The sequence below is a fragment of the Orcinus orca genome, chromosome 15, assembly GCF_937001465.1.
Source record: "Orcinus orca chromosome 15, mOrcOrc1.1, whole genome shotgun sequence".
NCBI classification, from domain to species: Eukaryota; Metazoa; Chordata; class Mammalia; order Artiodactyla; family Delphinidae; genus Orcinus; species Orcinus orca.
In genome coordinates this window covers 15,404,673-15,431,786 of record NC_064573.1, presented here as the reverse complement: position 1 = coordinate 15,431,786, position 27,114 = coordinate 15,404,673, and the positions used below count along the sequence as shown (strand labels likewise).

The following is a 27,114-nucleotide window of genomic DNA, read 5'->3' as shown; positions in this document are numbered from 1 at the left end:
GGCTAATTATCCTTAAACACTGTACCAGAATTCTCCCAGGAACTTCTGAGAGGGGCTACACTTTGCCCAAGACCATGGATTCTGGACCCCTAATAATCTGTTTTATTTGCATATTTTCAAAACATGAAACTTGTTCTTATACAACACATGCAGGAACTCTGGGTAGAGAACAGATTAGCCCCTAACTTTTTGGTCTTAGTTCCTTTTTCCTCTGATAGAGCAGTTCTTCTTGATAAAATTGGTCTTTGAGAATTATTTATTCTGTGAAGGTTCATGGAGAAAACAGTATTTTGTTTTGGTTGGGCTGGGTTTGGTTAAACAGCTCTAAGTGCCTCAGAGGTGAAAGTTCTAACTCTTCTGGGTAATTTCCTTTGAAAGAGAGCAAACATTAGGCAAAAGAAATCTATGTATACGGTCGTGCCTGGGTATCTGCCAGGGATTGGTTCCAGGACCTGCCGTGTATACAAAATCCAGGGATGCTAAGTCCCTTATATAAAATGGCATGGTACAGTCGGCTTCCATATCCCTGGGTTCCGCATCCACGGGTTCCACATCTGTGGAGACGGAGGGTTGACTGTAGCCTGGAAGACTGCGGCACAGAATGAAAATAGCATGGTTTATTGGAATCCAGTCTGAAGGGGTGGGATGGGGAGGGACAGGAAAGAAAAAGAAGGAGGAGAGGTAGAGAGAGGAGCAAGAAGAGGAGAAGAGGATGAGAGAGAAAAGGGGAGGAGAGAGATAAAGAGACACACACACAGAGATGGGTGTAACATCTCAACGCTATTTGTCCACCCTTTTGGTCCCCATGCTATCACCAAGTTCAAGAGGAGATGACACTGAATACAGAAACAGCGGTAGCCTTTCCAGTTGCCCCCCTGCCTCTAGCTTCCACCTCCCCTTCCCCCCAACTTCCCACCTCCACCCACATCCATTCTTCACATGCTTCTGGAATGATGGTCTCCAAGGCAGATGCTGGCGAAGTCTAGTCTCTGCCTCCTTCTCATCTTCTACCCCATCCCTGCTCCTTGGCTTCACGCAAAACTTGACAAGAAGCATCAACGACATCAAGGAGCCTGGAGTGAGAGGTGGTGTGATCTTTGACAGCCCTTGAGCCTGCAGCCTGGACTCTCCAGTGGGCGCCCTGACCTTCCACATCTTTCTCTGAAGGGACCTGGAGTCCTGCTAATTGTTGGACAGGGTGAGACCTTGCCCTCTGAGAAGGAAGTCATGGGTGAAATGCCACTCGCTTTTGTTTCTTCCTGGCTGTCCTGAAGATCTTTAAGCAGAGGTGTGTTCTGCAACATTCACAGCTGAAAGGTCATGCTTGACCACACTTATAACTAAAAGGACAGTATGATTCCTGCTGGAAGGTGCTAGCTAATCGTTCTACCGGGAACATTTAGAACAACCAAGCTATGTGTCTGTAGAGAGCTTTTCATATGGTTTTCCTAACTGTTCACTGCGTTAAAACCTATGCGGTTTGAAATGCTCCACGGGGGAGGGGTCACCTCCACCCTCACCTGGCCGCCTCCTCCATGCCTGCCCTGCCCCTCACATCACAGAACACTTCTGCTCCGCTGTCTGCCTGATCTCCGTGAAGGTGGCCTGGGCTTTTTCTTTGATGGAATCCAAGTCCATGTTCTGGAGATTCTGTAACTGCCCGAGAATAGAATCCTTATCTTCTTCCTCTTCTTCATCCTCATCTACCATTTTCCGGAGATCTTCGGGCAAATCCACATCATCTCCAGCCATCTGGATTTGGTTCTCGTCCATTTCACTCTGTGCGGCAAAACAAACACGGAGATGGAGAAGCCATTCTAAAACAAACACACAAATCCTGAAAGCAGCAGGGAGATAGAGGTCTGTTGCGGATGGATGGAGGGAATGGAACATTTGGCCACCTCGCAGCAGAGCCTGGGCCTGGTACCAGTTATGGAGGCCAGACATGCCGGTTGAGACACCCCCCCCCCCCACCTTTCACTGCAGTTGGGTCGATTGGAACCTTCTAGCACAGTGGTTTTCAAAGTGTGGTCCCTGGACCGGGCATGTTAGAAAGACAAATTCTCCGCCTCCGCCCTAGGCCTACTGAATCAGAAACTCCGGGGTGGGGGTCCAGCGATCTGCATTTGAAGAATCCCTCTCCTATCGTGCTGATGCCCAAAAAGTTTAACCAACTCCGCCTCAGGGCAGCTCTGCAAGCTTTGTTGTCTATCAGCCCCAGGCTGTTGTGACTCAGGGATCCCACTCTGGAGGGTGGGGTTTGGGTTCACAGGGCCAGACAGTGCTCCCTCGATCCAGCCATCTCTCTTCAGGGGCAACGTCTGTTTAACCATCGCCCCTTCCCTCCCTTCTACTAGACACAGAATCGCCTCAAACTCAACTTTACATCCTTATCACCTTGAAGCGAGTCTGGCGCACTGCTTGTTAAGTGAATCGTCCAGCACCGTCTAGCCTTGCGTGTCGCCGATGCCTTACAATTTCCTTTTGTGGTCCTAGTTGTGGCTGTCCCACGAGCTCTTAGTTCTGCCGCCTGGCCTCGGAAATCCCTTTACCCTTAGGCTGCAGAGCCCTTTGTTTTGTAACAGAGAAGAATCTAGAGAGAAAGTTTCTCTGGGAAAGGCAAGGGTTTCCTTTCTCAGATGGCTGCCCTTGGATATAATTTTCTGAGAGGTCTCAGATATAAATTTCTGAGGTTGTGACGTGAGGGAAACTGGGCTTTGGGGACACAGAAGTTTAAAAAGAGCACCAGAAAAGCGAATGATGGGAAAGATCTAAGTGATCTTGTGGTCTAAGTGGTGGGAAAGATCTAAGCAGACTGTAGGGCCCACCTCAAGGATGTGGTGACCAGCCTGGAATTTGTTACCAAAGGGCATGAAAAACCACACAAAGGCAAAATGATCATCTCAGTCTTAAGCAGACTGCATTGATTTGATTGGAGAAAGATCTGGGCACCCGCCAAGTCCCCACTTCTGACGCTCTGTAGCTCCAGACTTCTCCGATGGCCTTCGAGAGGCTGGAGACCACAGCCTTTCCCCAGAGCTCCTTTTATTTGGTTCTCTGGGTAAAGTGACAGCAAGCCTGGCTCCAGAAACAGGTTGAGAGGCCGACTTTTTTTTTTTTAACTCAAAAAGATTTATTCTAAACATTAAAAGTTGACATAATTTGTTACAAAATGCAGCAAAGGACTTTTGATATTTTCCCCCCAGAAAACTTCAGTTTAGGCAAAAACAATGTGAACTTCGCTCAGGATGAGGTTGTAAAAACCCCCTCTGGGCAGGGTATACCATCATGTTGGCAGCCCCAGGGCACCATCGACAGATGAGGATGTGAGGCACCAGGGCGGATGCCTCAGCTCAGCCGTGATGGACAGGTTCCCCCATCGCTGGCCCCTGCTCAGTCATTTTCCTTTTGCAAACACAGTGGAGCTAGCTTCACAGAGGCAGTTAGCCAGCCCAAGAGAGAAGTCTCAGTTTTGTCTGGAAGGATCTGACGTGGTGTCTCTGCCGATCCTGTTCAGCAGCTCTGAGCTCTTTTTTTGTGTTGTCCACACACGGTCATGGAGCTCAGCGGCTCACCTTCCAACGCGAAACTTCTAGATTACCTGCCCTGCCCTCCACAGAGTTCCCTCTTCGTATTTACTCCCTTGCTTTCTTTCCCCACCTCGGGAGGCCGACTTCTGATGCTGAGAAGACGAGGATGCCTCTGGGCGGCGTGGTCTTCACCAGGCCCTCCCTGGAGACCCCTGGGAATGGCGACTCTCAGTGGTGACTCCCCAGGTGAGAGAAGCTTCTCTGTGCACTTGGCCAGGCCTCTTCCCCTCAAGGCGCTTAACGGATTAATTAGTTCCTCGTCAAACTGGTGTGGGGATTAATTAGTTAATCCCCAGGGGCTCCCAGCCAATCCTCCATTTCTGTTTATTTTTTAGTTACCTACCCTCGAGGTTGCCCTTTGAGGCATCCCTTTGAGGATGGTCCTCAGGGCATTTTTACAGGGACGGGAGGGAAAGCAGGGCCTCCTGGTGATTCTCAGTTCTCGTAACTGCGGGACCCCTGCCCACACATACACGATTTGCAAAGGCATTGCTGGGAATTCTGGTACCCCCGCCCCTCTGGTTCGTAATAAGATCTCTGCACATGGACAGAGTAGCTGCTGGGGGCCTGGAGGGACAGGCAGCTAGAGGGGCCAAAGGGCCAGCGAGCCAGCCAGCTGGTGCCCAAAGAGACCCGAGGCACTCAGGAGGGCTCCCGGGCCGGTGCTCCCCAGCACCCTCTTCACCAGGCAGCTCAGTGTTCTGCCTCTGCCGCTTTGGACCAGTTCCGGTTTATTTTTACCTCCTTCCACTGGCCCAGGGAAGGGAGGGTAGTGGGGTTCCACTTTGCCTCCCAACTCACAGAGGGGATCTGGGTTGGCACAACTTCTAGCCAAGTGGTTCTCAAAGTGGGGTCCCGGGGCCAGCCACAGCAGCATCTCCTGGAATCTTGTTAGAAAAGCACATTCTCACCCAGACCTGCTGATTCCGAAGCTGGGGGCGTGGGCCGAGCCATCTGTGATTTAGCAAGCCCTCCTGGTGATTCTGGTGCTTGCTAAAGTTTAAGAAGCCCCGCTCCACATCCCGTGAAGACAGGGGGCTGTAACTTACTCATCAGTAAGTCTCAGAACACAGCGGAGTGTCTGGCGTGTCGCCACGGACAATAGATGTTTATTGAATGACTCGGTGAGCCCGTTGTCAGGGACTATAGCAGCCTTAACAACACTTGAATGTGCAGGCCCTCTCTACTGTCAAGAGCTCTGTTTCATAGCTACTGACTTGTTTATGTTTACGCTCCGCCGGAGGCAGTGCAGCCTAGAGGTCAAGTGTTGGTTTGAGAATCAGATTACCTGAGCATGAAGGTTACTGCCACCGCTTACAGGCTGTGTGACCTTGGGCACCTAACACTACCTCTCTGAGCTTTATTTCCTTATTTATAAATTGGGGTTATGTTATTTGCCTAAGAGTTACAGAAGAGTAATTAAATGATAACTGAATTATCTGGAAAATATTAAGCATATATATAATTACATATAATTAAAGGTAGATACTCCTGAATGTAATGACCTTCAGAGGGAGGGGGAGGGGGATTTGCACTGGATAGTCTTGACTCTGCACGTGGTGCTCAGCCCCATCAGAAGGCCTCGCTCTCTTGGCCCCTTACCTCTGGCCTGGGAATGAACCCTCCCTACCTTCATTCCAGAGGCTCAGCGTTCCTAGCAAACTGGGCCTATTCATTTCCCTTTTAGCACGAGGCCCTCAATTTTGGGAGAAACCTGCCCAGAGGGTCCAGCTCCCCTTACCCCTTGTCAGGCTCACCCTAATGTTTGTGGGACACAGAGGATAAATACTGATAGAGGTCCCTGGCTTAGACCTGTACCTCTTTTTTCCCCAGTCCCTGGTTCCATCCTTCCATGGGAAGCTTGTGTGTATGGTTTCCAGTATGCAGACTGCCACCCTACTTTTCAGGCCCAGTGGTACTCAGGCCAGCAGCTCAGTGTACCCTCGAGAGGACAGACCTGGTGCAGAGGCCTGGGCAGGCCCCAGAATGCATTTAGGCAGGGAGTTCAGGGCATTGGGCAGCCAGAGTGTGGTCTACAAGAGGGGTGTGGGCAGGCCTGTCCCTTTGGCCGCAGACTTCTCACCCCTTGTGAAGGTGTGGCCGGTGGAGGAACAGAGGAGGGTCTTCTAAAGCACAGGGCCGGGGGCAGGTGGTGCTGTTTGTCCGGTCTCAGGGCGGCACTGGGTGTGGTCAATGGCTGTGGTCAGAGAGTCCTGTGACCACCATCCTTCTAGAAGGACAACGCTACTGACTGTGCATCAGAGCACCATTGCTGCAAGTGATGATTCTAGTCCTGGAATCAATTTTCTTGGGCTGCAGCCTGTGCCCTGGGCACATCGTAACTAAGCGTAAGACAACCAGGCAGGTCTAGAGGACAAAATGAAGTCCTCTGGAACCAACCCTGAACTCCCGGACTCATTAGCACTGTGGGTCAGCTGTAGACCTAGGACAGGCCAAGGGTTAGGGTCCCTCTCATTTTCAAAAAGCTGCAGCCAACCCCGACCCCGATCCTGCAGAGGTGGCTATGACAGCGGGAAGGCTGTGGGATTTAGAGCCGGGAGACCGGGTCTGTCCTTCACCCACTGCGTGACCTTGGGCAAGTCACCTTACAATTTGATGCCCACCAGGTGGGACCCTCAGAGGATTACTGAGCAGATTGAACGAGACATATTGTGAAACGGCCTTGTAAGCGTCTCCGCTCTGGACCAACAGTATTTTAGAGGAAAAAGCGCAGCACGGCGTCAAGATCCCTGCCGAAAGGATCCCTGGGAGAAAAAAGGCGTGCACAGTGAAAGAGAGGGTGGAAGACTACCAGCCCTTAAGGAACAAATCGGGACAGAGCAAGCAATTCAGGCCTGTCTATGGGATTTACACCGTGGACCCTGGGCCTTGTCTCTCCCTTGCGTGACAAACCACCCTGCCGATAGGACCTTGTCTACCATCCACACAAGGAAAGTCTTCTCCTGACTTTCTGCTGCTCCAGGTTGGGAACGCTAGGAATATTTTGACAGAGTTCACGCATCAGGAAAAGGCAGCAATGCCTCATCACAGCCCACGAGCACAAACGCAGTTACAGCCAATACAAATCAGCTCCAGGGAGGGAGGGGAAGTTTGGCGCGGAGAACCGTGGTGTAGGTGAATAAATGAATGAATGAATGAGTGAGTGAGTGAGGGAAAAAGTGAAGTGAACCAGCATAGAAAGAGGAACTATAGGCTATACTTCATTCTTCGGGGTTCTGTTTCAGAAGTCTCTTTTCTAGAAAGCTTATCAACTTGCTCTATTGTTTAATGCAGTTAAGAGCTAATTATTTTTATGCTGGCTGACCAGAATCAGTTTTAATCTCTTGCTTTTTAACCAGATTTATAATCTTAATTGCCAGTGCTGAATGCCCCATTATTTAAATAGCCCCGTAGCCTGCATTGCTATTCCCTGTGACTGATTTCTGACCTTTCTCTGAAGGGTAAGCACGACGCTGGATTCAGACTTCCTACATCCTCATCTTGATAAACTGGCCTTCATCTTGTACCAAACTGGAGATATGATGATAAACTATCTTACAAGGTTATATGATCAAAAGGCTGAGTATTTACCACTTAAGAGTCCAGTCAGTCAAGCTTGGTGTACAAGCACACACCAGTCTGTTTGATACAAGGTAGCTTTGATTTTGCTTTGTTTCCTTATTTTTGGTCCACAGGACACCAAACCGCTGGATTAATGGATTTCTTTCCCGTGGACGAGTGGATCTAATATTTGATGTTTTACCTATTTCTGAGGATCTCCAATGTCAGCAGTTACCTGTTTTCACAAACCGCCCCTCACTGTCCTGGTGATGAGTGAGGCAGCCACGCTGGCCCCTAGGCAAGGGGACAGCATCCCCTGGCTCCCATCCTGCTGGAGCTTACAAGACATTGGGAGGGTGGGGTGTAGATCAAAGGATACAGCCAGTCAAGAAACGCCTCTATAGAGAGGAAAAGGGGGCATGGCCTGCTTTGCCGAAAGTAAGGAGGAATTCGGGCTGGACCAGGAGGGAGGTGGGTGTGAGGCCCTTGGGGGCTAGGCTTCAGCAGAAATCCTCATCCTTGCTCTGATCAGATGCTGCTGAAGAACTGAGTTTATGTTTTCTCCCTGGGGACAGTGGTTCTCGACCCTCTCTGTACCTCTGAATCCTTTGTAAAGTGTCGAAAACCACGATGGTCAGGCCCCACCCCCATATTTGGCTCTAGGGATCTGTGGCAGAGACCCAGGCAATAGAGTTTTTAAAAAGCTTCCCCGGGTGATTCTAACGCATGAGTTGGTGTTGAGACCTTGTCCCGGGCTTGCTAGCTGCAACTTCTGCTATACCACACCGTCTTTCCCTCTTTAGCTACTTAAAGAGCCCTCAGCACACCCAGAATGGGACAGAGGCTGTGGATTTGACTCCTCGAATACAGTTTTCAGTTTTTTAAAAAATTAATTTTGTTGTGCTAGGTCTTAGCTGCCGCAGGTGGGCTCCTTAGTTGCGGCATGAGAACTCTTAGTCGCGGCATGCATGTGGGATCTAGTTCCCTGGCCAGGGATCAAACCCCGGGCCCCCTGCACTGGGAGCACGGAATCTTAACCACTGCGCCATCAGGGAAGCCCCCAGCCGTCAGTTTTTAATGTTTGATTGAGAGGGTGCACACACAGGGCCTCTTGTGGGATGAAATGTCCCCACTGTGTACATCTTAAACTTCTTTCCTTTACGCAGACGTTCCAGAGGGACTCAAGAAGCTCTTAGAGGCCGCTTGTCTAAGCCTCTCCTTTACAGATAAGGAAACCGAGGTCCTGGGAGGTGAAGATACTTGCATAAATGTCATTCTGCTTGTTAGGGGACAAGAAACCAGCCCTGCTGCCAGGTCTCGCAGGAAAATGTGGCCAGTGGGTCGGATTGGCTTGGAGTTGAATCTTGCCATTTACCAGCTGTGTGACCTTGGGAAGTCCCATTCCCTCTCTGAGCCACTCTTCTTATCTATGAAGGGGAGATGATATCTACCTACCTTCCAGGGTGGCTGTGAGGATTAAGTGAGGAAGTGCGGCTAAGCGACACATCCAGATCCGATGACTTTCTTCCCTTCCCAGCTTCCCCCCAGGACCTTCAATCCACGGCTCTTTCAAGGGCGTGAGTAAAAGGAGCAACTGAACTAGGGCAGCAAAGGGAGGAGCGGGAAGGAACAGCCCCTAATGGGCCTCTGATGGCCTCCCTGTGCTGCCACCAGAAACAGCTGCTCAGAAGCAGGAGGTTTCAGTGTCTGGGACCCGGCCAGGCAGCCCTGAGAGCTCCTGATCTGAAGAAGGCGGGCAAAGAAAGCTTCACAGAATCCGATCTGTTTGTTAGAGGCAACTTGCAAATTCAGTTCTAATGGAGCTTTCAATGCACTACGTTTAAAGAAACTCTACTGATAGATTTTCTTCTATCTTCATCTTTGTTCAAAGTGAACGATGCCCTTAATACAGCAGACAAACACCAGGTGTAACTAAATCGTATAGCTCAGCAGGGAGCATGACATTATTTTTCAATGACTAACCTAGACTGACAATTCTGTTAATAGGATTAGGGTTCATTGTGGAACTGTTTTCTCTTATTAATTTGGCTTGACTTACATATACATTTTGAATTGGCTAGAAAGAGGGGCACCTTTGTTTTCAGACAAAAATCGTGTGGCTTTATTTAAAATGTATTACTGCCTCTATTGGCAAAAAAATATGACATCTTAATTATTATATAAAGTAATTCTGTATTTTATACAAAATCATAATGTCGAATCCAGTCTTGTTCTTTTCATGAAAATTGATTTGAATGTAACTCTTATGGCTGATAGATTCCTTCTGCTGTTTTTGATACTTTGTTCTTTGGGTGTGTTTCTGTTTTCCTTTTTTCCCTATGACATCGATCATTCAGCAAACCTTTTGTGTGTGTGTGTGTGTGTGTGTGGGTCTATGTGTTTGTGTGTAGTATGTGCATATGTATGTGTGCGTGGTGTGTGTGTGTGCGTGCATGTGTGTGTGTGTGTGTGTGTAGTATGTGCATATGTATGTGTGCATGGTGTGTGTGTGTGCGTGCGTGTGTGTGTGTGTGTGCAGCTTCTGCATGTCAGACACCATGCAGGGCCCTGATGACAGAGACAAAACCTCAGCTCCTTTGTTAAGAAGCACACAATCCAGCAGGTGAGAGTATTCAGGCTGGAAATGTGGCATAAGAGACTTGCACTCAGGTATTACGCGAGCATGGAGGAAGGGGAGGGGAGGGAGGTCATGGAAGTTTCTGGAAGAAGTGGCACTAGACCAACGTCTTACAGGAAGGAAAGAGGTCACAGGGAGCAGGGTGTAGGGGACGCGAAGCAGGAGAGTAGTACAGTCCAGGCAAGGGGTAGCAAGAAGTGAGGCTGGAAAGTTAGGAGCCACATCATGGTGTACAGGCCAAGGGGGTTGGACTTTATTCTGAAAAGTCATGGTAAACCTTCGTTGTTTTTTTTTTTTTTTTAATAAAAACAGGGGAGGAGGGGACTTCCCTGGTGGCACAGTGGTTAAGAATCCACCTGCCAATGCAGGGGATACGGGTTCGAGCCCTGGTCTGGGAAGATCCCACATGCCGCGGAGCAACTAAGCCTGTGCACCACAGCTACTGAGCCTGCGCTCTAGAGCCCGTGAGCCACAACTACTGAGCCCGCGTGCCACAACTACTGAAGCCTGCGTGCCTAGAGCCTGTGCTCTGCAACAAGAGAAGCCACCGCAATGAGAAGCCCGCGCACCACAATGAAGAGTAGCCCCAATCGCTGTAACTAGAGAAAGCCCGCGCGCAGCAACGAAGGCCCAACGCAGCCAAAAATAAATAAATAAATAAAATAAAAAATAAATTAATTAATATATAACGGGAGGAACAGAATCAGTTTGCATTTTGGAAACCTCACTCTGCAGTTCTGAGGGAAGCAAGAGAAAGTCAACGATCTCCTTGACGTATTGTAGTAAAATTGCTGAGAAGTGACGAGCCCTGCACTTGGGGATGAGCTGAGAATGACTTATGAGGTGAAATGACGGTGACCTGGTGCTTTGCTGTATGTGGGGCTGGAGGAGGAGGGACGAGGCAAGGGTGACTCCAGGGGGAGTGCTGGGGGGGAGCCCTCGGTGGAGGTGGAGCCTGCAGGAGGCGCAGGGCTGGGGGAGGATCGGTGTCTGTCCTGGATCCGAGCTAAGAGGTGCCCTAGCAGAGGTGGACGCAGCGGTGAAATTTAGGGAGAAGGTCTAGGAAGGCGGGATAGAATGGAGTCATCAACACACACCTAAGTGGCAGCTGAAAGCAATAGAAGACGCAGCCTTTCAGGGAGAATGTGATGGCTTGAGTGGGACAAAGGGCAATGGAGGAAACACCCTGGGATATTCAGAAATTTGGGGGCAGTCAGGGGAAGGGTAACCCTTGAAAGAGACAGAGAAGGAACAGTTTCAGGAGAAGGAGAATGAGAAGGATCGTATCCAGAAGCTGAGGAGAGAAAGGGCTCCAAGGAGGAAGCAATGAGCTAAAGGAGGCAAAGAAATTTCTGCCCCAGGAAGAGCTGCTCCAGGAGGAGGTCCCCAAAGGAAAGAGAGGAACCGTCTACCGCGTTGAGACCGACCGCCGAGCGTCGGCAGGAGGCAGCCTTCGGCAGAGCAGTGGGAACAAGTAATTTAGGAAGATGCCCAGAAAGCCACGTTCAAAGTGCTGTTTGCTTTAGTTGGGAGAGACTTGACCTATTTTATAAAGGAGAGGCCCATAGGGAGGAAACGCTGAAGACACAGGACAGACGATCATTAGTGGAATGAGACCCAAATCTAACATGAGCATCATGGGTTACTTTAGGCAGTTGAAGTCCCCTGATTACCTGGAATTTGAAAACCAGAGGAAACCAACATAAGGGTGGACGTGAACGTCCTCATGACGGATATACTTTCCCACAAACACGTCTGATTACTGTGATTTGATGCTTGCATTTATTTGACTCCTTATGTGATGAGTGAAAAGTGGCCATCAAAAGACAAGGGTACGACCAGCGGGGGTGACCTTGACGGTGAACAATAAACCTGGAGAGAAGGCCTGTGCTGTTTGCCGGACACCAGGGCTACACTCCTCCTTTCAGAGGCCACATTTCCTTTGCCCCGTCGGCAATCGACTGAAACTCTTTTTCACAGGAAACACCAGCCAAATAATTTCTTTAGAAAATACAGTTCTAATTCCAAAATGTGACACAGTTATCCTCATTAGACCTGACGGCTCCTGGGAAGACATCTTCCTCAAATCCGCTCTCCGTTGGGCCTGGGTGAGGGGACGGGCCCAGAATCCGCTCCTGCCGGTTATGTAACCGCTGCGAGTGACCGTGAGGAACTGTGAATGAGGCCCCCAGGGGTCCCCCCTCGTTAGCTGGAGGACCTGGTGAATGTGTCCAACCGCCTGTGGGCTGTTAATAGTATTAGTTCGGCTGTTTACCCAACATGGATTTTATAAGACGGCACCAGGGCTGAGGATTCTGCAAACCACGAGGGGAGGGAAGGTTGTTATCAGGAGCCCAATAAGGTCCTGGTGAGCCTTGCTTTCCACCCAGCACCATTTTCTTTGTTAGACGGTTGTGTTCAGTTCTCAAGTCTGCCATCCTGGGTGGAGACACACGGTTTGGAGCGGGTGGGGGAAGAATGGAGCATGAAGAAGTACTGGGAAAAGACCAAAGAGGCTCAGGGGAACTTTGAGTCCTTGGGCAAGTCCCTTGATCTGCATGAGTTTCATGATGATGCATTGAGTGTACACCCATGATATGTGCTTTTCTGTATATCAAAAATGTTTAATAAAAAGAGAAATGCAGGGCTTCCCTGGTGGTGCAGTGGTTGAGAGTCCGCCTGCCGATGCAGGGGACACGGGTTCGTGCCCCGGTGCGGGAGGATCCCACATGCCGCGGAGCGGCTGGGCCCGTGAGCCATGGCCGCTGAGTCTGCGCGTCCGGAGCCTGTGCTCCGCAACGGGAGAGACCACAACAGTGAGAGGCCCGCGTACCGCAAAAAAAAAAAAAAAAAAAAAAAAAGAGAGAGAAAAATGAAGCTCAGACCCTGGGACCAAGCAGCCAAAGCGGCGCGGCAGTGTAGGAATCCACACCTGCCCTGGGAAGAGTTTAGAGAGGCCAGAAGAAGGGGCGGAGTGTGTGCTGCTCCCATGTGCCCGCCTATCCTGAGGTCATGGTCGTTGCTAATGACGATACCATGTCTGTCCTCCTCATGTCTTTTGATGACCTTTTTAAAAAAAATAAAATCAAATTAATTAATTTTTTTTGGCCGCGTTGGGTCTTGGTCGCTATGCACGGGCTTTCTCTAGTTGCGGCGAGCGGGGGCTACTCTTTGTTGCGGTGCGCGGGCTTCTCATTGTGGTGGCTTCTCTTGTTGCGGAGCACGGGCTCTAGGCGCTCGGGCTTCAGTAGTTGTGGCTCACGGGCTCAGTAGTTGTGGCTCGTGGGCTCTAGAGAGCAGTCTCAGTAGTTGCGACACATGGGCTTAGTTGCTCTGCAGCACGTGGGATCCTCCTGGGCCAGGGCTCGAACCCGTGTCCCCTGCACTGGCAGGCGGATTCTTAACCACTGCGCCACCAGCGAAGTCCCTTTTTTGTTTTCTTTAAACAGTCACCATGTTATACGTTACATCCCCAGGACTTATTTACCTCCTAACCGGAAGCTTGTATTTTTGACCCTCTTCACCCAGTTTTTTCCACGCCCCCCCCACCTTGCTTCTGGCAACCACGAACCTGTTCTCTGTATCTATGAGCTTGGACTTCTTAGGTTCTCCGTATAAGTGAGATCTCCTCGGAGCTTCCTCTGTCCGACTTATTTCACTTAGCATCATGTCACCAAGGTCCATGTGTGTTGTCACAAACGGCAGGATTTCCTTCTGTTTCATGGCTGGATAACAATTCATTGTCTATATGTACCATGATGACCAGCTTTTAATCGTGGTAATCAGATGAATAATCCGATACGTGCAGTAATCAAGATGGCAAGCCCCATGAAGGGGACACAAGGAATGACCTGGGAATCTGTCTCCCCACCTCCTCGCTGGCCCAGGCCACCCTCAGCCCTGTCCAGGCTGCCATAAGGGTCTAGTACTGACCAGCCAGCCCCTCATCCCTCTCCCTCCAATTCACTGTACACATTGCCATGGCCTTGGCCTTTCCCAATCACAGTGATGCCCATGGGCACTGCCTGGCCTTCCTGGGCCTCTTTGCTCCTTATTGGAACAACTAGGAGATGAAAACCTACCACTTATATTCCCATCATGCTTTTCAGAAGGCTTTCTAAAGGTTCCACTATGAAGGGTTCCTCTGAATAATTAAAGAAAGACCTAAGAGTTACAGCCAGTTCCATACCAGCCAGCAGTATGGGCCCCTCTAGAGAAGCTGGCTTGATGCAAATATTAGAACCAAAGCATGACATTCTGGGCCTGGGAAATGACTATCCCCCATGGTCGTCATTTCCCCAAAGTCATCTCCTCTCAAGGCTGAATATTCCAATTCCTTCAATGCTTCCTCAATTACAGTCAGTCGTTTTAAAATCTCTCACCATCCTGGCTGCTGCGGAGACAGCTACAACGCTTGGTTTTCTAGCTGTTTCCCAGCGTGCCAGGGGAGGATCCCGCTGCTCACACACTGCCCTCCCAGGCTGTACCCGCCACTGTCCCTCAAGTGTGCTGCCACCTCCTGCTTCGTGACAGGTGCTCATAGCAGAGCCCACCAGGCCTTTCCAGGCTCGCTAGTGCAGCGACCGCTTTAGAACAAAATGCACAATCTGGTCCTTAATATCAAAAGAATGGGCTTAACAAAAAAAGTCATGTCCAGAAATTTATTTCTGTTCCTCAGCACCACCACGGCCCTTGCTACAGCACACAGTCCCCGGAGAAGAACTGAGAACATCTGAGGGGTGGTTCTTCTGGGGCAGCCCGGGTGCATTTCCCTGTGGCTGCGTCTGGGGACACCAGGGAGCTGGAAGGACCCAGATTCCTGTCCCTGTGCGGGCAGTGGCTCCTACCACGAGTACCACACCAAAGCCAGAATCTGGCTTGGACAGGAGTGACCTGTCTGCACAGACAGGAAGCAGCCACCCTTGGGCTGATCTTGGCCTGGGAAAAGTGTCTGTCCCTCCTTGCCCCTTTCCGGCCATGGGTGCTGTTGAAGGCCCCCTGTACCCTGTGCCTCAGAGGGGTGGGAGGAGAGCATGTAACTTGTGACAGCCACTCAAGGCAAGGGAAGTGGGGCAGGTCTGCACTCCAAGCCCAAGGCCTGCATTGAGGTTGGGGTGTCGGCCACATCTGGTGAGAACTGGACAAGGCAGAATATGATCCAGGTGACGTTTTATGGCATTCTTCCTATTAATTACCATTGTTATGAATAGTACACATTGGATTAGATAGAATATCCATGTGCTTACAAAAAAGCAGGCAGTTGTACTGTTGGGGTTTTTCACACCATAAGCAAAGTCTTGCTACATTATGTATAGCATCCATTTTTACGAAATCCAGCCATGTCGCCCTAGGGAGGCCTCCACCAGAAAGTAAACTCTGCGGTGAAGGATGACACGTGGAATGCTTTCAAGTCACACTATCACTGTTTACTTGAATTGTGTTGGAACTGCGTCAGCAACTCCCAGGTCTCCGGCCAAGCCATCAGCTGACACAGGGGCAGGAAAAGTGATGCACCTGGTCCTCCGGGGGATGGATTCTGCGACACTTTGCTGAAATAGTGAGCAGTGCCGGTTTCCCCCGAAGTCTCAGGATAATTTTAAACCACATGGAACTCCAAACCACTCTAAAACTTTTGGGACACCTCAAATATTAAGAGTAGAAATAGCAGAGACCTTGGGGCCAGAAGGACCTACATCCAAATCCCTTTGTGTGTTAAGATGCTCCTTTGTGTGGTTGAGAGGCCCAAGTTCCAATCCTGGTCTGTCACTCCACAGCTGTGGGGTTTTGCGAAGTCCCTTAGCCACAGCACCCCTACCCCCTCCCCCATTGCCTGCAGTTTCCTCAGGTCTAAAGTGAGGCTGCGGCATTAGATTCTTAGATGAACTCAAAGGTCTCCTTCAGGGTCTATGAAAACATCAGGTGGGCTCTCATGCATTGTGCATTTGAAACAGCTGTAGAAAAATGGGTACATGGGCAGCAGTAACCCATGCAACGAAAGACACTGGGCTCCATCGTTAACAATGTATAGATTTCTTTGGGGTCCCCCTCCTCTAGCTGGCTTTAGGGAGCAGTAGCCTATGCAGATAGAGTCACTATCGCTCCAGGGAGTGTATGAATCTGTACGTTATGTGGCTATAATTCTCCCCTCTTCCCATAGTTTCTGTTGGAAAGGCTCTTGTTTCAAAGGACAGCTTGGCTCAGAGATTTGGGAATTATTTTTTCTCTGAAGAGCATCAAACTCATTTTACAAAGCCCAAAGGTGTCCACCCCTGAGAACTGAGGTGAGCAGGACCGTGGACTCACCAACAAAGCTCTGATGCTTGTGGTTCAGGGACCTCCAATTCTTGCCTTGTTTACAAACATCAGTGTGCCCACCCCAGGCCTCCAAGACCCCTGGTTGTTATTATCAAGAAATAAAACTTTTGTGCATAGAGATAATAACAGCAATTAGAGTGATCACCCATGGAGCTCTTTCCACTCATCAGGCACTCGCCTTGTCAGGCACACCTTATTTCTCAGACAAAGACCTCAGGAGGCAGGTATCACTGCCCCCATTTTATAGATGAGGAAATGGAGGCTCAGATATGTTAAAAAACCATCTGAGATTGCAGATGTCAGAGCCAGAATTGAAAGCCAGTTCTCCTTATATCTTCACCAAACAACAGAACAGTCGTCAAAAATATATCCTCAACAACAGATATATATGTATTCTTAAAAAGCCCCACCTTTGGGACTTCCCTGGTGGCGCAATGGTTAAGAATCCGCCTTTCAATGCAGGGAACACGGGTTCCAGCCCTGGTCTGAAAGATCCCACGTGCCGCGGAGCAACTAAGCCCATGCGCCACAACTACTGAGCCTACGCTCTAGAGCCCATGAGCCACAACTCCTGAAGCCCGCGCGCCTACAGGCTGGGATCCGCAACAAGAGAAGCCACCGCAATGAGAAGCCCATGCACCTCAAGGAAGCAGAGCTCCTGCTCGCCGCAACCAGAGAAAGCCCACGTGCAGCAACGAAGACCCAACGCAGCCAAAAGTAAATAAAATTTTAAAAACACAAAAAAGCCCCACCTTTCTGGAAGAGACACAGCCAGTTGATGGTGTGTGGGGGTGTGTGTGCAAGCACGCAAGTGCACTTTATTTCTGCTTCCTTCCAAACAAGATGTGTGGTGCTTTCATCAGATGCACCGGAGGCGGGAGGCGGGAGGCGGGAGGCGGGAGGCGGGAGGCGGGAGGCGGGAGGGCGGGGCTTCAGTTGAGTGGCGTGAATCTGCTGCCACATTGCTAAACACAGCCCAACCATCCCAGGGAGCTTCAGAAAATTCAGGCAACAGGAGCGGAGGGACCGTGTTAGAAGTGCTCCACACTCCCAAAATGCAGTCCCGGTGGGAAAAAGTACTAACCTGGAATAAGGTGGGCAAAAAGCAAGGCACTCTTTTCGAAATTCATTGGTTGCAAATGAACATGAGTTTAAATTTTATTGTGAGTTTTCCCCCCTCAGTGAGCACGTCCGTCTTAGGATCAATGTCTCCCGGGCGCGGGGCTCCATACCTCTTCAGTGGCTTCAGCAGTGACCTTGCTTGGGCAATGGGCTCGCTCCCTTTGTTTACAGCTTGCAGCTTCTGAAGTCAGTTTTCCCAGGGATCTGCAGGGGACCCACTGAAGCAACTGGTTTAGCTGCACTTTCTAAACCGCCCAGCCCGCTGGCTCTCATCCCTGCGAGAAGACCATGTGCTTTGGAAGGATCTCTTTGGCTTCTCCAGGTGGAAGATGTTCTCTCAGGGACGGGGAGTTGGACAGCCAACCCAGAAGGTGGAGGTGGAGTCATTTAGAGGAGCTGGGCGATCCCCAGGTAGGGGAAATGAGAAGCGAGTCGGGAGCAGGGAACCAGGCCCTTGGTCACCCCTGGATACAAGCCCTGGAGCAGTGCATCCGAGCCCTGTGCCAGGTCATGTCAACATATCCTGTTCCCACCTCCCAGGCAGCAAAGTTAAAACAGTTGTGCAGTAGAGGGCACTGCAAGCAGTTTTTTTTGTTTAAATTTAATTAATTAATTAATTTATGGCTGCGTTGGGTCTTCGTTGCTACGCACGGGCTTTCTCTAGTTGCGGTGCGCGGGCTTCTCATTGCGGTGGCTTCTCTTGTTGCAGAGCACAGGCTCTAGGCACATGGGCTTCCAGTAGCTGTGGCACGTGGGCTCAGTAGTTGTGGCTCACGGGCTCTAGAGCGCAGGCTCAGTAGTTGTGGCGCACGGGCTTAGTTGCTCCGCGGAATGTGGGATCTTCCCGGACCAGGGCTTGAACCCGTGTCCCCTGAATTGGCAGGCGGATTCTTAACCACTGCACCACCAGGGAAGTGCTTGCAAGCAGTTTTTAGTTTACGAGTCAGACCCATGACTTTTGGAGACCAGCTACTTGACCAAAGCCCACAGGAGTTTGTCCTCTCAGCCAGGATGGATAAGATGGTGCTCGGTGATGACTATCACCACCACATCATCTCCAAAAGGAAGGAAGAGATTGTTCCTCTGACGTGGAGGAAGAATGTCATAGAAGTTAAGACCGTGGGCTCTGTTTTGCCTGGCAGCATGGCCCTTGGCCAGAGGGTAGTTACTCTCTTTCTTCCTCTGTTTCCTCTAAGAAACCTACCTTACAAGACTGTCCTGAGGATTAAATGAATTGATATGTGCCAAGCACTTAGAACAGTGCCTGGCACTTAGGAAGGAGCTCAAGAAATGTCAGCTGTGATGATTATCCCCATTGTGCATCTATGTATAGATGTTCTATAGTCTTTAGATAAATTTACATAAACAGGTATTACTCCATTTTGTTGAGAGGAAATGCAAGTTCAGAGGTTAAAAGACTGGAATCTAGTTTTTATGAACAAGTTCAATGCTATTTTCACTATATCAGATACCTCAATTACGATTAAGGCATATAAATATATTTATGTATTATATATATGTACATCTCTGTGTGTGTGTGTGTATATATATATATATATATATATATATATATATACACCCATGAGTGTGACCCTTTGCTGATAATCAAACACTTTCCATTTCTTATTACTTAAAAAATGACTGGATGTCTACCGTGTTGAGTGTCTCACCTTTGGGAGTCTGTACTTTTCTCTGAGGTGGACTCTGAGGCACGCCCTCTCTGCCTTTTTTTGTGTAAATGCAGCATCTCTTTCCATCCTAAAAGTAAAAGAATAGAATAAAGGATCAAAGGACGAAGAGAGCTAAGGCCATTCCAGCCCCTGTTCAGGGGAGCCAGACACTGGGACACACCTTCTTAGTTCCCACTGCCGGCAGACAAATGGGAAATAGGGGAGTTTTTCCTACATCCCCAAATTTCTGCCTCTCTGTCTGTCGTTCCACTGTCATAACTCAGTACAGACCCTAAATCCCAAAGACAGCTCAGTTCTGGGAATCTCTTTCTGATGCACCCCGGGAGAGGGGCAGGGTGATTACTCCTGATGTAGACCCGACCTCACTATGTTTCTCTAAGTACAACCTGAGACCACAAGCGTCAGAGTCACCCGGAGCGCTCATTAAGAATGCAGCTTCTGGACATATACACACTAACAAACGTAAGGTAGATAGCTAGTGGGATAGCTAGCATGGCACAGGGATATTGGCTCGGTGCTTTGTGACAGCCTGGAGGGGTGGGACAGGGAGGGTGGGAGGGAGGGAGATGCAAGAAGGAAGACATATGGGAACATATGTATATGTATAACTGATTCATTTTGTTATAAAGCAGAAACTAACACACCATTGTAAAGCAATTATACCCCAATAACGATGTTAAAAAAAAAAAAAAGAGTAGGCAAAAATCAGACCTGGGTTATTCTAGATCAGGGGTCAGCAAATGTTTTCTGTAAAGGGCCGAAGAGTAAATATTGTAGATTTTTTGTGGGCTCTGTGTCTCTGTTTTAAATATTCAATCGTGCCCTTGTAGCACAAAAGCAGCCATAAGATGACATGTAAAGGAATGCGCATGACAGTGTTCCAATAAAACTTTATTTACAAAACTGAAAAAAAAAAAAAGAATGCAGCTTCCCAGTCCGACTGCATTGTGGAGAGAAGCTACATTTTAAAAATCATTTTGTTTCTTATTATATTTATTAGGGGTTAACACATTTAGTTCTTCTGAAATGCTAGGTGTATGAGCTGATGACAAAGGATGTTGAGTGTTATTCTTGGGACATAAGTTTTACTTATTTTTTAAATTAAAAAAATTGAAATATAGTTGCTGTACAATATTGTGTTACAGGTGTACAATATCGTGATTCACAATTTTTATTTTTTTGGCCGTACCATGTGGCATGTGGAATCTGAGTTCCCTGACAAGGGATTGAACCCATGCCCCCTGCAGTGGAAGCACAGAGTCCTAACCACTGGACTGCCAGGGAATTTCCCCCTCCCCCTTTTATCACACAATTTTTAAAGGTTATACTCCATTTATAATTATTATAACATATTGGCCATGTTCCCTGTGTTGTGTTACAATATGTCCTTGTAGCTTATTTTATACATAATAGTTTGTACCTGGGACATAAGTTTTAAATTCTACAGAACACTTATTTTTATGGAAAAAAATGTTTGGAGCAAACCCCTAGCATCTCCTTCTACTTCCTTTCCTGATGCCCTTTATTAAACCCTTATGTGAACTTTCCATATATCTACTTAAGGTCTGGGTCCGTCTCCACCCATGCTGCCTTGATTCTGCAACATTCCCAAAGTGGAAGACATTTTTGAGTTTTTAATTTTTTTTGGCCACATCATGCGGCATGCGGGACCTTAGTTCCCTGACCAGGGATCGAACCCACGCCCCCTGCAGTGGAAGCGTGGAGTCTTAACCACTGGACCACCAGGGAAGTCCGCAGTTTTGAGTTTTAAAGGATGTTCTCCTTCAGATCTCTGCAGAGCTGTGTTTCCACAAGACAGTTACACTCAGTGACTGAGAGTCTGAGATTCAGTTATTATTCTGTTCATTTAATTTCACCAATAAATTGTGATAGAATTCAGAACTCTGAGCTACAATAATGTGGAACTTTTAAAAAGCACTTGAAATCCTTGACAGCTGAAGCAGGGACATTTAAACATACGGCAGGGAATCCAATTGTGAAATGTTCTCTCTGTAATCTTACCAAAGAGAGATGTGTTCTGGAAACGATGCCTTCGTCCAGGGGAGAAAACACATCTGCTCCTCTCTTCCCATTGTTGCCATTTATAAACCACCAAGTCTTGCAGACTTTTTCTTCCCAGTATCTCTCATAACCATGCCTTTCATTTTAACTATAGCAGCTTCACGAATGTTCCATTACTCCATACCGTATCTTGTGCAGTGATTCTTTAAATAGCAGTCTGTTGACTAAAGTATTCTATCAAAAGAGCTGGAAGCAGTGGTGTGCTGGCAAACGTATCACAACCAGCTCTTTGGGGAAAGAAGCTGTTTGTAGAACTTGCCAATTTCCATGGTGTAAATACTCCCACCCAGGCGGATTTCAAACTATCAACTTGATGTCGCTGAATGAGGAACTGGGGAGAGATGAACACAGTCAGCTTTCGTGAGTCAGTGCACGCTGCTGTAGGTCAGCTCCAGCATGTCACTGGCTGGAAGATTAATTTTGCTCAAGCACTGTTTAAATCAGCTACTCTTGAATTCAGCAATCTCCCTGGGCCTCTACTGCCCGGCAAGGAAACGGTGAAGATGGCCTGTCCACTTTTCTCTATCATAAATACTATGCCGGGTCACTTGATTGGAGAGGCCCTGGCCGTTTAAATGATCTCCCTGCTTCCATCGTAGCCCCACAATTGAGAAGCAACACTTTTAACAAACTCCCTCGGCGATTCTTACACAAGCTGAACAGGGTCACCTTCACAACACTCTCAATCAACCAGACTCCAGTAAAAATTTAAAAACATAAAATAAAATAAACAAGGTCACCTTCTAAGCCCCAACTTAGGTTCAGTGTTCCCTTCCCTGTTTGGAGGGAGGCATCCTCAAACAAGGTAGGGTATGGATTTCCATAATGCCCTGCGGGTGGCCTAATTGGACTTGTGATGGTGCTGGTTTGAAGTGGGCTCCCTTGCTCAAGATGATCCAGAGAGACGTGGACACCTTCGGGGACGTCTGTGAAGCTCACATTCACCACCTCTTCTCCCAGCTGCCCAAAGAAGTGCATTACTGGAGGCTATATTTATGTACCTGGCCCCGCCCTCTGGCTGTACAGGATTGGACCAAGCTGGATAAATGGACTTTCTTCTCTGGGAATTCGGGTTTGGGACTGAGAAACAGACCAGTAGTGTGGCTCGAGCTGTAATGGGTGAATTCGGGGGATGTCGGCTGCCATTTTTCACTGGTCACGTGGTTTGGGTAGAGGACCAAGTAGAGGGCTGACTGCCCCAAAAGAACAAAGCAGCCGTACTGAGGTGGAAGCCACGGCAAGAGATTGAAAACGAGGGCTCGTGGCTTCCCAGCAATGCTCTGGTCCTGCTTCAGGCCCGTATGAGGCCTGGGGGGATTTCTGTTATGGGTTTGGTGAAGCATCTTTGCATGAAGCATGATTTGCCTTAAAATAAATTCCCTGTTTTCATTTTCAGGTGGCTAAACTGGTTTCTATTTCTTGACTCCAAGTTTTGGAATCATCTTTTTTTTCACTGTAATAGTTGCTCTCATTTATACATTTTATTTTTTTATTGAAGTATAATTGATTTACAAGGTTGTGTTAGTTTCAGGTGTACAGCAGTTATTCAGTTTTATATGTATACATATATTCTTTTTCAGATTCTTTCCCCTTATAGGTTATTACAAAATATTGAGTATAGTTCCCTGAGGCCTACTTCTTTATGTTGTATTCTATTCTAGGTGATGAAGCTCTTGAAAACTCAAGCAATGGACAGGAAGTCATGCCTCTTGCCATGGGAAAGCAGGCCAGCCTCATCGTCCTGCTACTATTGCTTAAACTGGTTGATCACATAAATGTGTAACACACACACACACACACACACACACACACACACACACACACACCCCTGAGTAGCTGGTAAACAACCCAATCCACTGACTGACCATCCCATTCGACTATCTCAGTCTTTCATCTGTCCAGATATAAAATTAAGTAAAACAAGGTCATTAGTTAATCAAACAGATGCCATATCTGTGACCAGATTTATTGCTGGGACATACTGAGTGATATTTTAATATCAGGTATATAGTCTATATTTCTATTTTCTTTTTATTGGGCCCCTTGAGCTGAGAACATTTGGTGCTATTCTGCTTCTGTTTCATTATACATGTGTTCTTTTTTTTTTTAAAACATGCCAAGGAATGATGCCTTTTTTTGCCTAAGTATTATTTTAGCACAAACATTATTTTTGCAGTTGCATTTTTTAAAAAAAACTGATCTTAAATTTACCACAGAGCCAAGCATAATACATTCTAGGTAGTTGTTTAAGTCACAATTTCTTTCAGGAAAAAATACAATAGACAAGGTTTCCATTAAATGCAGGCTTTTATGCTTTCTTAGTTTCCTCCAGGTCATTAACCCTTTCACCTCTAATCATCTAGGACCCAGGCAACTATTATGTAATTGACCATTAGCAAAATAGCCACGGTGGCAAAAAGAAATACTTTTGTAACATACAATGTACATTGAACTTCAAGATTGATGCTTCAATACTCAGTTGATTTATTAAGACTCAAATTAATTCTACCTTAAACTTTAAAAAATTACATCTATATTACACTTATTTAAAGATCAGTCTTCAGCAGTGAAAAATTGGTGATATTCACATTCCATAATACCCAACTGAAATGTTACTGTTTTATTTTTATTACATTTTATATAGCCAGAAGAATGTCCTTATTTTTTGGAGGTATATAGCCAAAGTATCTAGGGGTAAAGTATCGTGATGTCTGTAATTTACTTTAAAAATGGTTCTCTGTATCTATCTACGTTTCCATGTATCTATCTATGATCTAACCAGATGATCATCTATAAGCAAATATGGCAAAATGTCAACTGTTAGCTTTATGCCATAGGTATATATGAGCATTCATTATACTGTTGTACTCTTCTCCATCTTTAAGTTTTTCATAATAGGCAGTCCACACATTTATTCAGTCTTTGAGAATCCAAGTTTTATGACATAATTGTCATGTCGTATTTTCTAGGCTTTTTTTCCTGCACATGTAAGATCAAGAACACTGTACTCTATGTTCTTTAAGGCCCTCTTCCAAGTGCAAAGTCTGAATTTTTCACAATTTGAAAGCTTTCTACTTGCTAGGAGGGTGAATTTCCTGACGACTGTAAAGTTATCTAGGCACAGTTTTTCATTTGAACAATTGAGGTCAATTAAAATGTGTCTGGATCAGAAAGTGTTCAGTGGCTTTCAGGACAACATGCAGATTTATTTCGTATTTTTCATTTCCCTTCATACAAGTAGGACATAGTAACTGCTGACGCAAACAGCACGAGGAAAGAGCAAAGAGGTAGAAACTGGGGAGCAAAGAGGTAGAAACTGGGGAGCTGAAGACAGTCTGGCCAGAATGAATTTCTTTGTGCTTTTAAAAGGAAAGGAAGTTGCATGTACTCACTTCTCCTCGATCACTTGCTTTTGGTATTCCTCATATTCCTCTCTAGTCATCCCCTGAGCTGCAGCAGGATCAGATGTACCTCCTTCTTCTTTTTTTTCTTCAGACCTGCCACCAAGTCCTAAATTCTTTACCTGACTACTTATCATAGTTTTCATAAAGAAAGCCATTGTTTCTGCCCCAGAAAAAGAATACCAAGAACTCACACAAAACCTGAAGGAAATAAAACCCCCACAAAACCTCTAAATATCTTCAACGACAGCAACACATTTAAAAGCAGAGGACTTCGCACAGGCTCATCTATTCAAGGGCATAATGATACAGAAGAGTGGTTTGTGCGCTGTAAGCTGGATTAAAGAGGTGAACTCCTTAGTATAGAGAGGCAGATGGTTCAGATTACCAAAGCGTACGATCAGACGCAACCGACTACTTTCTGAACTAATACACTAAGCTAATTTCAGAGGGGAAAAAACCCTTCACATTATCCATCCCTCTCCCTACCCATTTCTAAATTATAAGCCAGCAGGGCTTCATCAAGAGTTGGTTCAATTAAATTAATCAGAGCAGACCGATTATATGGCTGTAGTGGAATTTCCAAATTCCAGCCCTTGAGGACAACATCCTGTTGAAAACTGAGTCCAATGAGACTCAAAACCCGAAATGCTTCATTAAGCAAAAATAATCCTTTGATCCATCATTTTATCTCATTGGACTCTAAGTACTATGCAAGGATTTGCTTGAATTCTATACTGTTTCAGCGGTTACTGTGTCCTGTACATAAATACCCAACTGAGGCAAGAGGCAAGAGGGTCCTCCGCTTACATCTGGATTACCCTAGCCTGCTCCTGCATCGTTACACTTCTGCATGGAAATGACGCGCTGGATACTTTAACTGCTCTGATCCAGAAGGTAAGAACACGAGTCAAATCATCAGTGTGTATCGAGGTCACCTTTTCCTCTTACACGCAGTCACTTCCTGGGTGCTCTATTTAAGCTCACTGGTGTTACTTGGAGAAAACTTTTGACAATGTTTTGTAACACAGATTCTCAGTGGCTGTGGTTTTCTCCAGGTCAAGGGAGGAATTTGAGCATGGCTAAGACTTTAATCTATGTTAGTATCTTTCTAATTAAAGCACTCCAAGAGCAGGTGGGGCAGAGGGGAAAGATACAGCCTATTAGTAACCTATGCTTATTATTTTATCTGTAGGCATGAGCCCTTTCAGGAAATAGATGACTATCCCTCAGATTGTACAGAACTATACAAACTGGATTTTTGCCTAAAATGCTTTTTTAAATGTATTTTAAGATCTGCTTTTCATCTTACTAACCAATTTAAAATTGTTGCTAAAATGGTCTCAATTTGAAAGATTAACAAAGATTTAGGGTGAAATAGAAACTTTTCTCGGTGTTCTCTGATTGAGAATGTACATTCATACTTAGCTCCACTTCCACTTTAAGATGTGTTGCCTGGGACTTAATACATTCAAACCATGATCTCTAAATTATTATTTAAAATAAAAATCCATTTTATAAGTTATTCTAAGTTATTAAATTATTAGATTATAAAATTATTAAAATTCCATTTTATTAGGAATTAGGAAATATTATGAATGGTGAGGGTCTCAATTCTAAACTCCAAAGCCAGTTGGTGAAGCAGCCTCTCCCTGTCCAGTCCTCTTCTGTCTGTCTGTGTGTGTGGGATGGGGGTAGGCTGGGAAGGGGTGGGTGTCAAGCATCACAGAAACTCTTACGTGGTAACTACATCAGTGTGACAAATGAATACTCCCTGGTGGTGCTTTATGAAATCAAATCTTCCATTGTCTTCCCAAAAGATGATTCCATTGGAAGTGGGATCACATCTTTAAAAACTTTTTATTCCTCAGTTTATTATAATGGGCTTTCCACTTGGACATTCAGCAACTATTTGCTGTGTGTGGAATCCTCCAGAAAGGGAAAATAAATACTCCAGGTGAAACAGGACTAGGTGTTACCCCTCCTCCAAAGGCTTCTCATCGTACTTGAACAAAATCCCAAATCTTTACTATGGCCATGTCCCCAGTGCCCCAACCAGTGTCTAGTTTCCAGCACTGCCCCTCCCCCCAACAGAAGGCTCACTGATCAGGCTTTAAGTTTCCTCTGATTTCTTTCAAACCTATCTAATTTAATTCTTTAATTTTACATTACTCAGTATTTTCTGTGGGCTTATAGCACAAGGGTCCATTACGTTAGTTTCCATATTCTGAAACCACTTTATAAAGACCATCTTTACAAAGCTACCAACCCTGAGACAGAAGTATTATGAGGAAACTGAAGGTCATCTTTAGTAAGTGGCAAAGTCAAGATTTAAACTCGGATTTGTTTGACGCTAAAGCTCTACTCTTTCCTTTTTATACCACATGGACTCTCAGAATTGGAATTACTTGGTTGAATGGTGCTTGCCAAAGAGAGGAAAAGATTTTTATAAAACTGCCATTAGTAATGACTAAAAGTTCCAACTTAGCCACACTATTACCGGTATTTGGTTATTAAAGATGAAAACATCAAATACGTTACTTATTTTGTGTTTTTCATTACCAGCAAGGGTAAGCATTGATCCATTACCATTTCTTATTCTCTTCTTATGCTTCCATGTATTGACTCTGCAGGTGGTAGGCCACCTAGGGCAGAACGCAAAGCACGTGACACATGAAATACTATCACAAATCGGGGCCTACTTGGGAAATAAA

At 46.8% G+C, this 27,114-nt stretch overlaps 1 protein-coding gene and 1 long non-coding RNA gene across 3 annotated transcripts in view; one reads left to right on the top strand and one right to left on the bottom strand.

Annotated features, from left to right (window-relative positions):
• Positions 1 to 9,000, top strand: part of LOC125961210 (uncharacterized) — a 30,241-nt gene extending 21,241 nt beyond the window's left edge. The window contains exons 2-3 of one of the 2 annotated variants that reach the window (XR_007471595.1): positions 3,669 to 3,776; positions 7,051 to 9,000. This is a non-coding gene — a long non-coding RNA (uncharacterized LOC125961210). Of the gene's footprint in view, positions 1 to 3,668 lie in introns of both variants that reach the window. The other variant, XR_007471594.1, reaches the window with a different exon arrangement.
• On the bottom strand, positions 1,215 to 27,104 carry CPLX4 (complexin 4). The gene is made up of 3 exons (XM_004268056.3): positions 24,392 to 27,104; positions 18,897 to 18,984; positions 1,215 to 1,779 (listed from the first exon to the last, which is right to left on the bottom strand). Exons 1-3 carry the CDS (start codon positions 24,556 to 24,558, stop codon positions 1,552 to 1,554), a joined length of 483 nt encoding a protein of 160 aa, XP_004268104.1. The 5' UTR covers positions 24,559 to 27,104; the 3' UTR covers positions 1,215 to 1,551.
• Positions 27,105 to 27,114: the final 10 nt, after the last annotated feature.

Bases quoted from the DNA above. Each gene is read 5' to 3' on its own strand.
- CPLX4 (XM_004268056.3), bottom strand. From the start codon at position 24,558: ATGGCTTTCTTTATGAAAACTATGATAAGTAGTCAGGTAAAGAATTTA. The intron at 18,985-24,391 runs GTGAGTACATGC...TTTTACTTTTAG, and splicing joins AAGCAAGTGATCGAGGAGAA to GATGGAAAGAGATGCTGCAT. The intron at 1,780-18,896 runs GTGAGACACTCA...TTTGCCGCACAG, and splicing joins AAAAGTACAGACTCCCAAAG to AGTGAAATGGACGAGAACCA.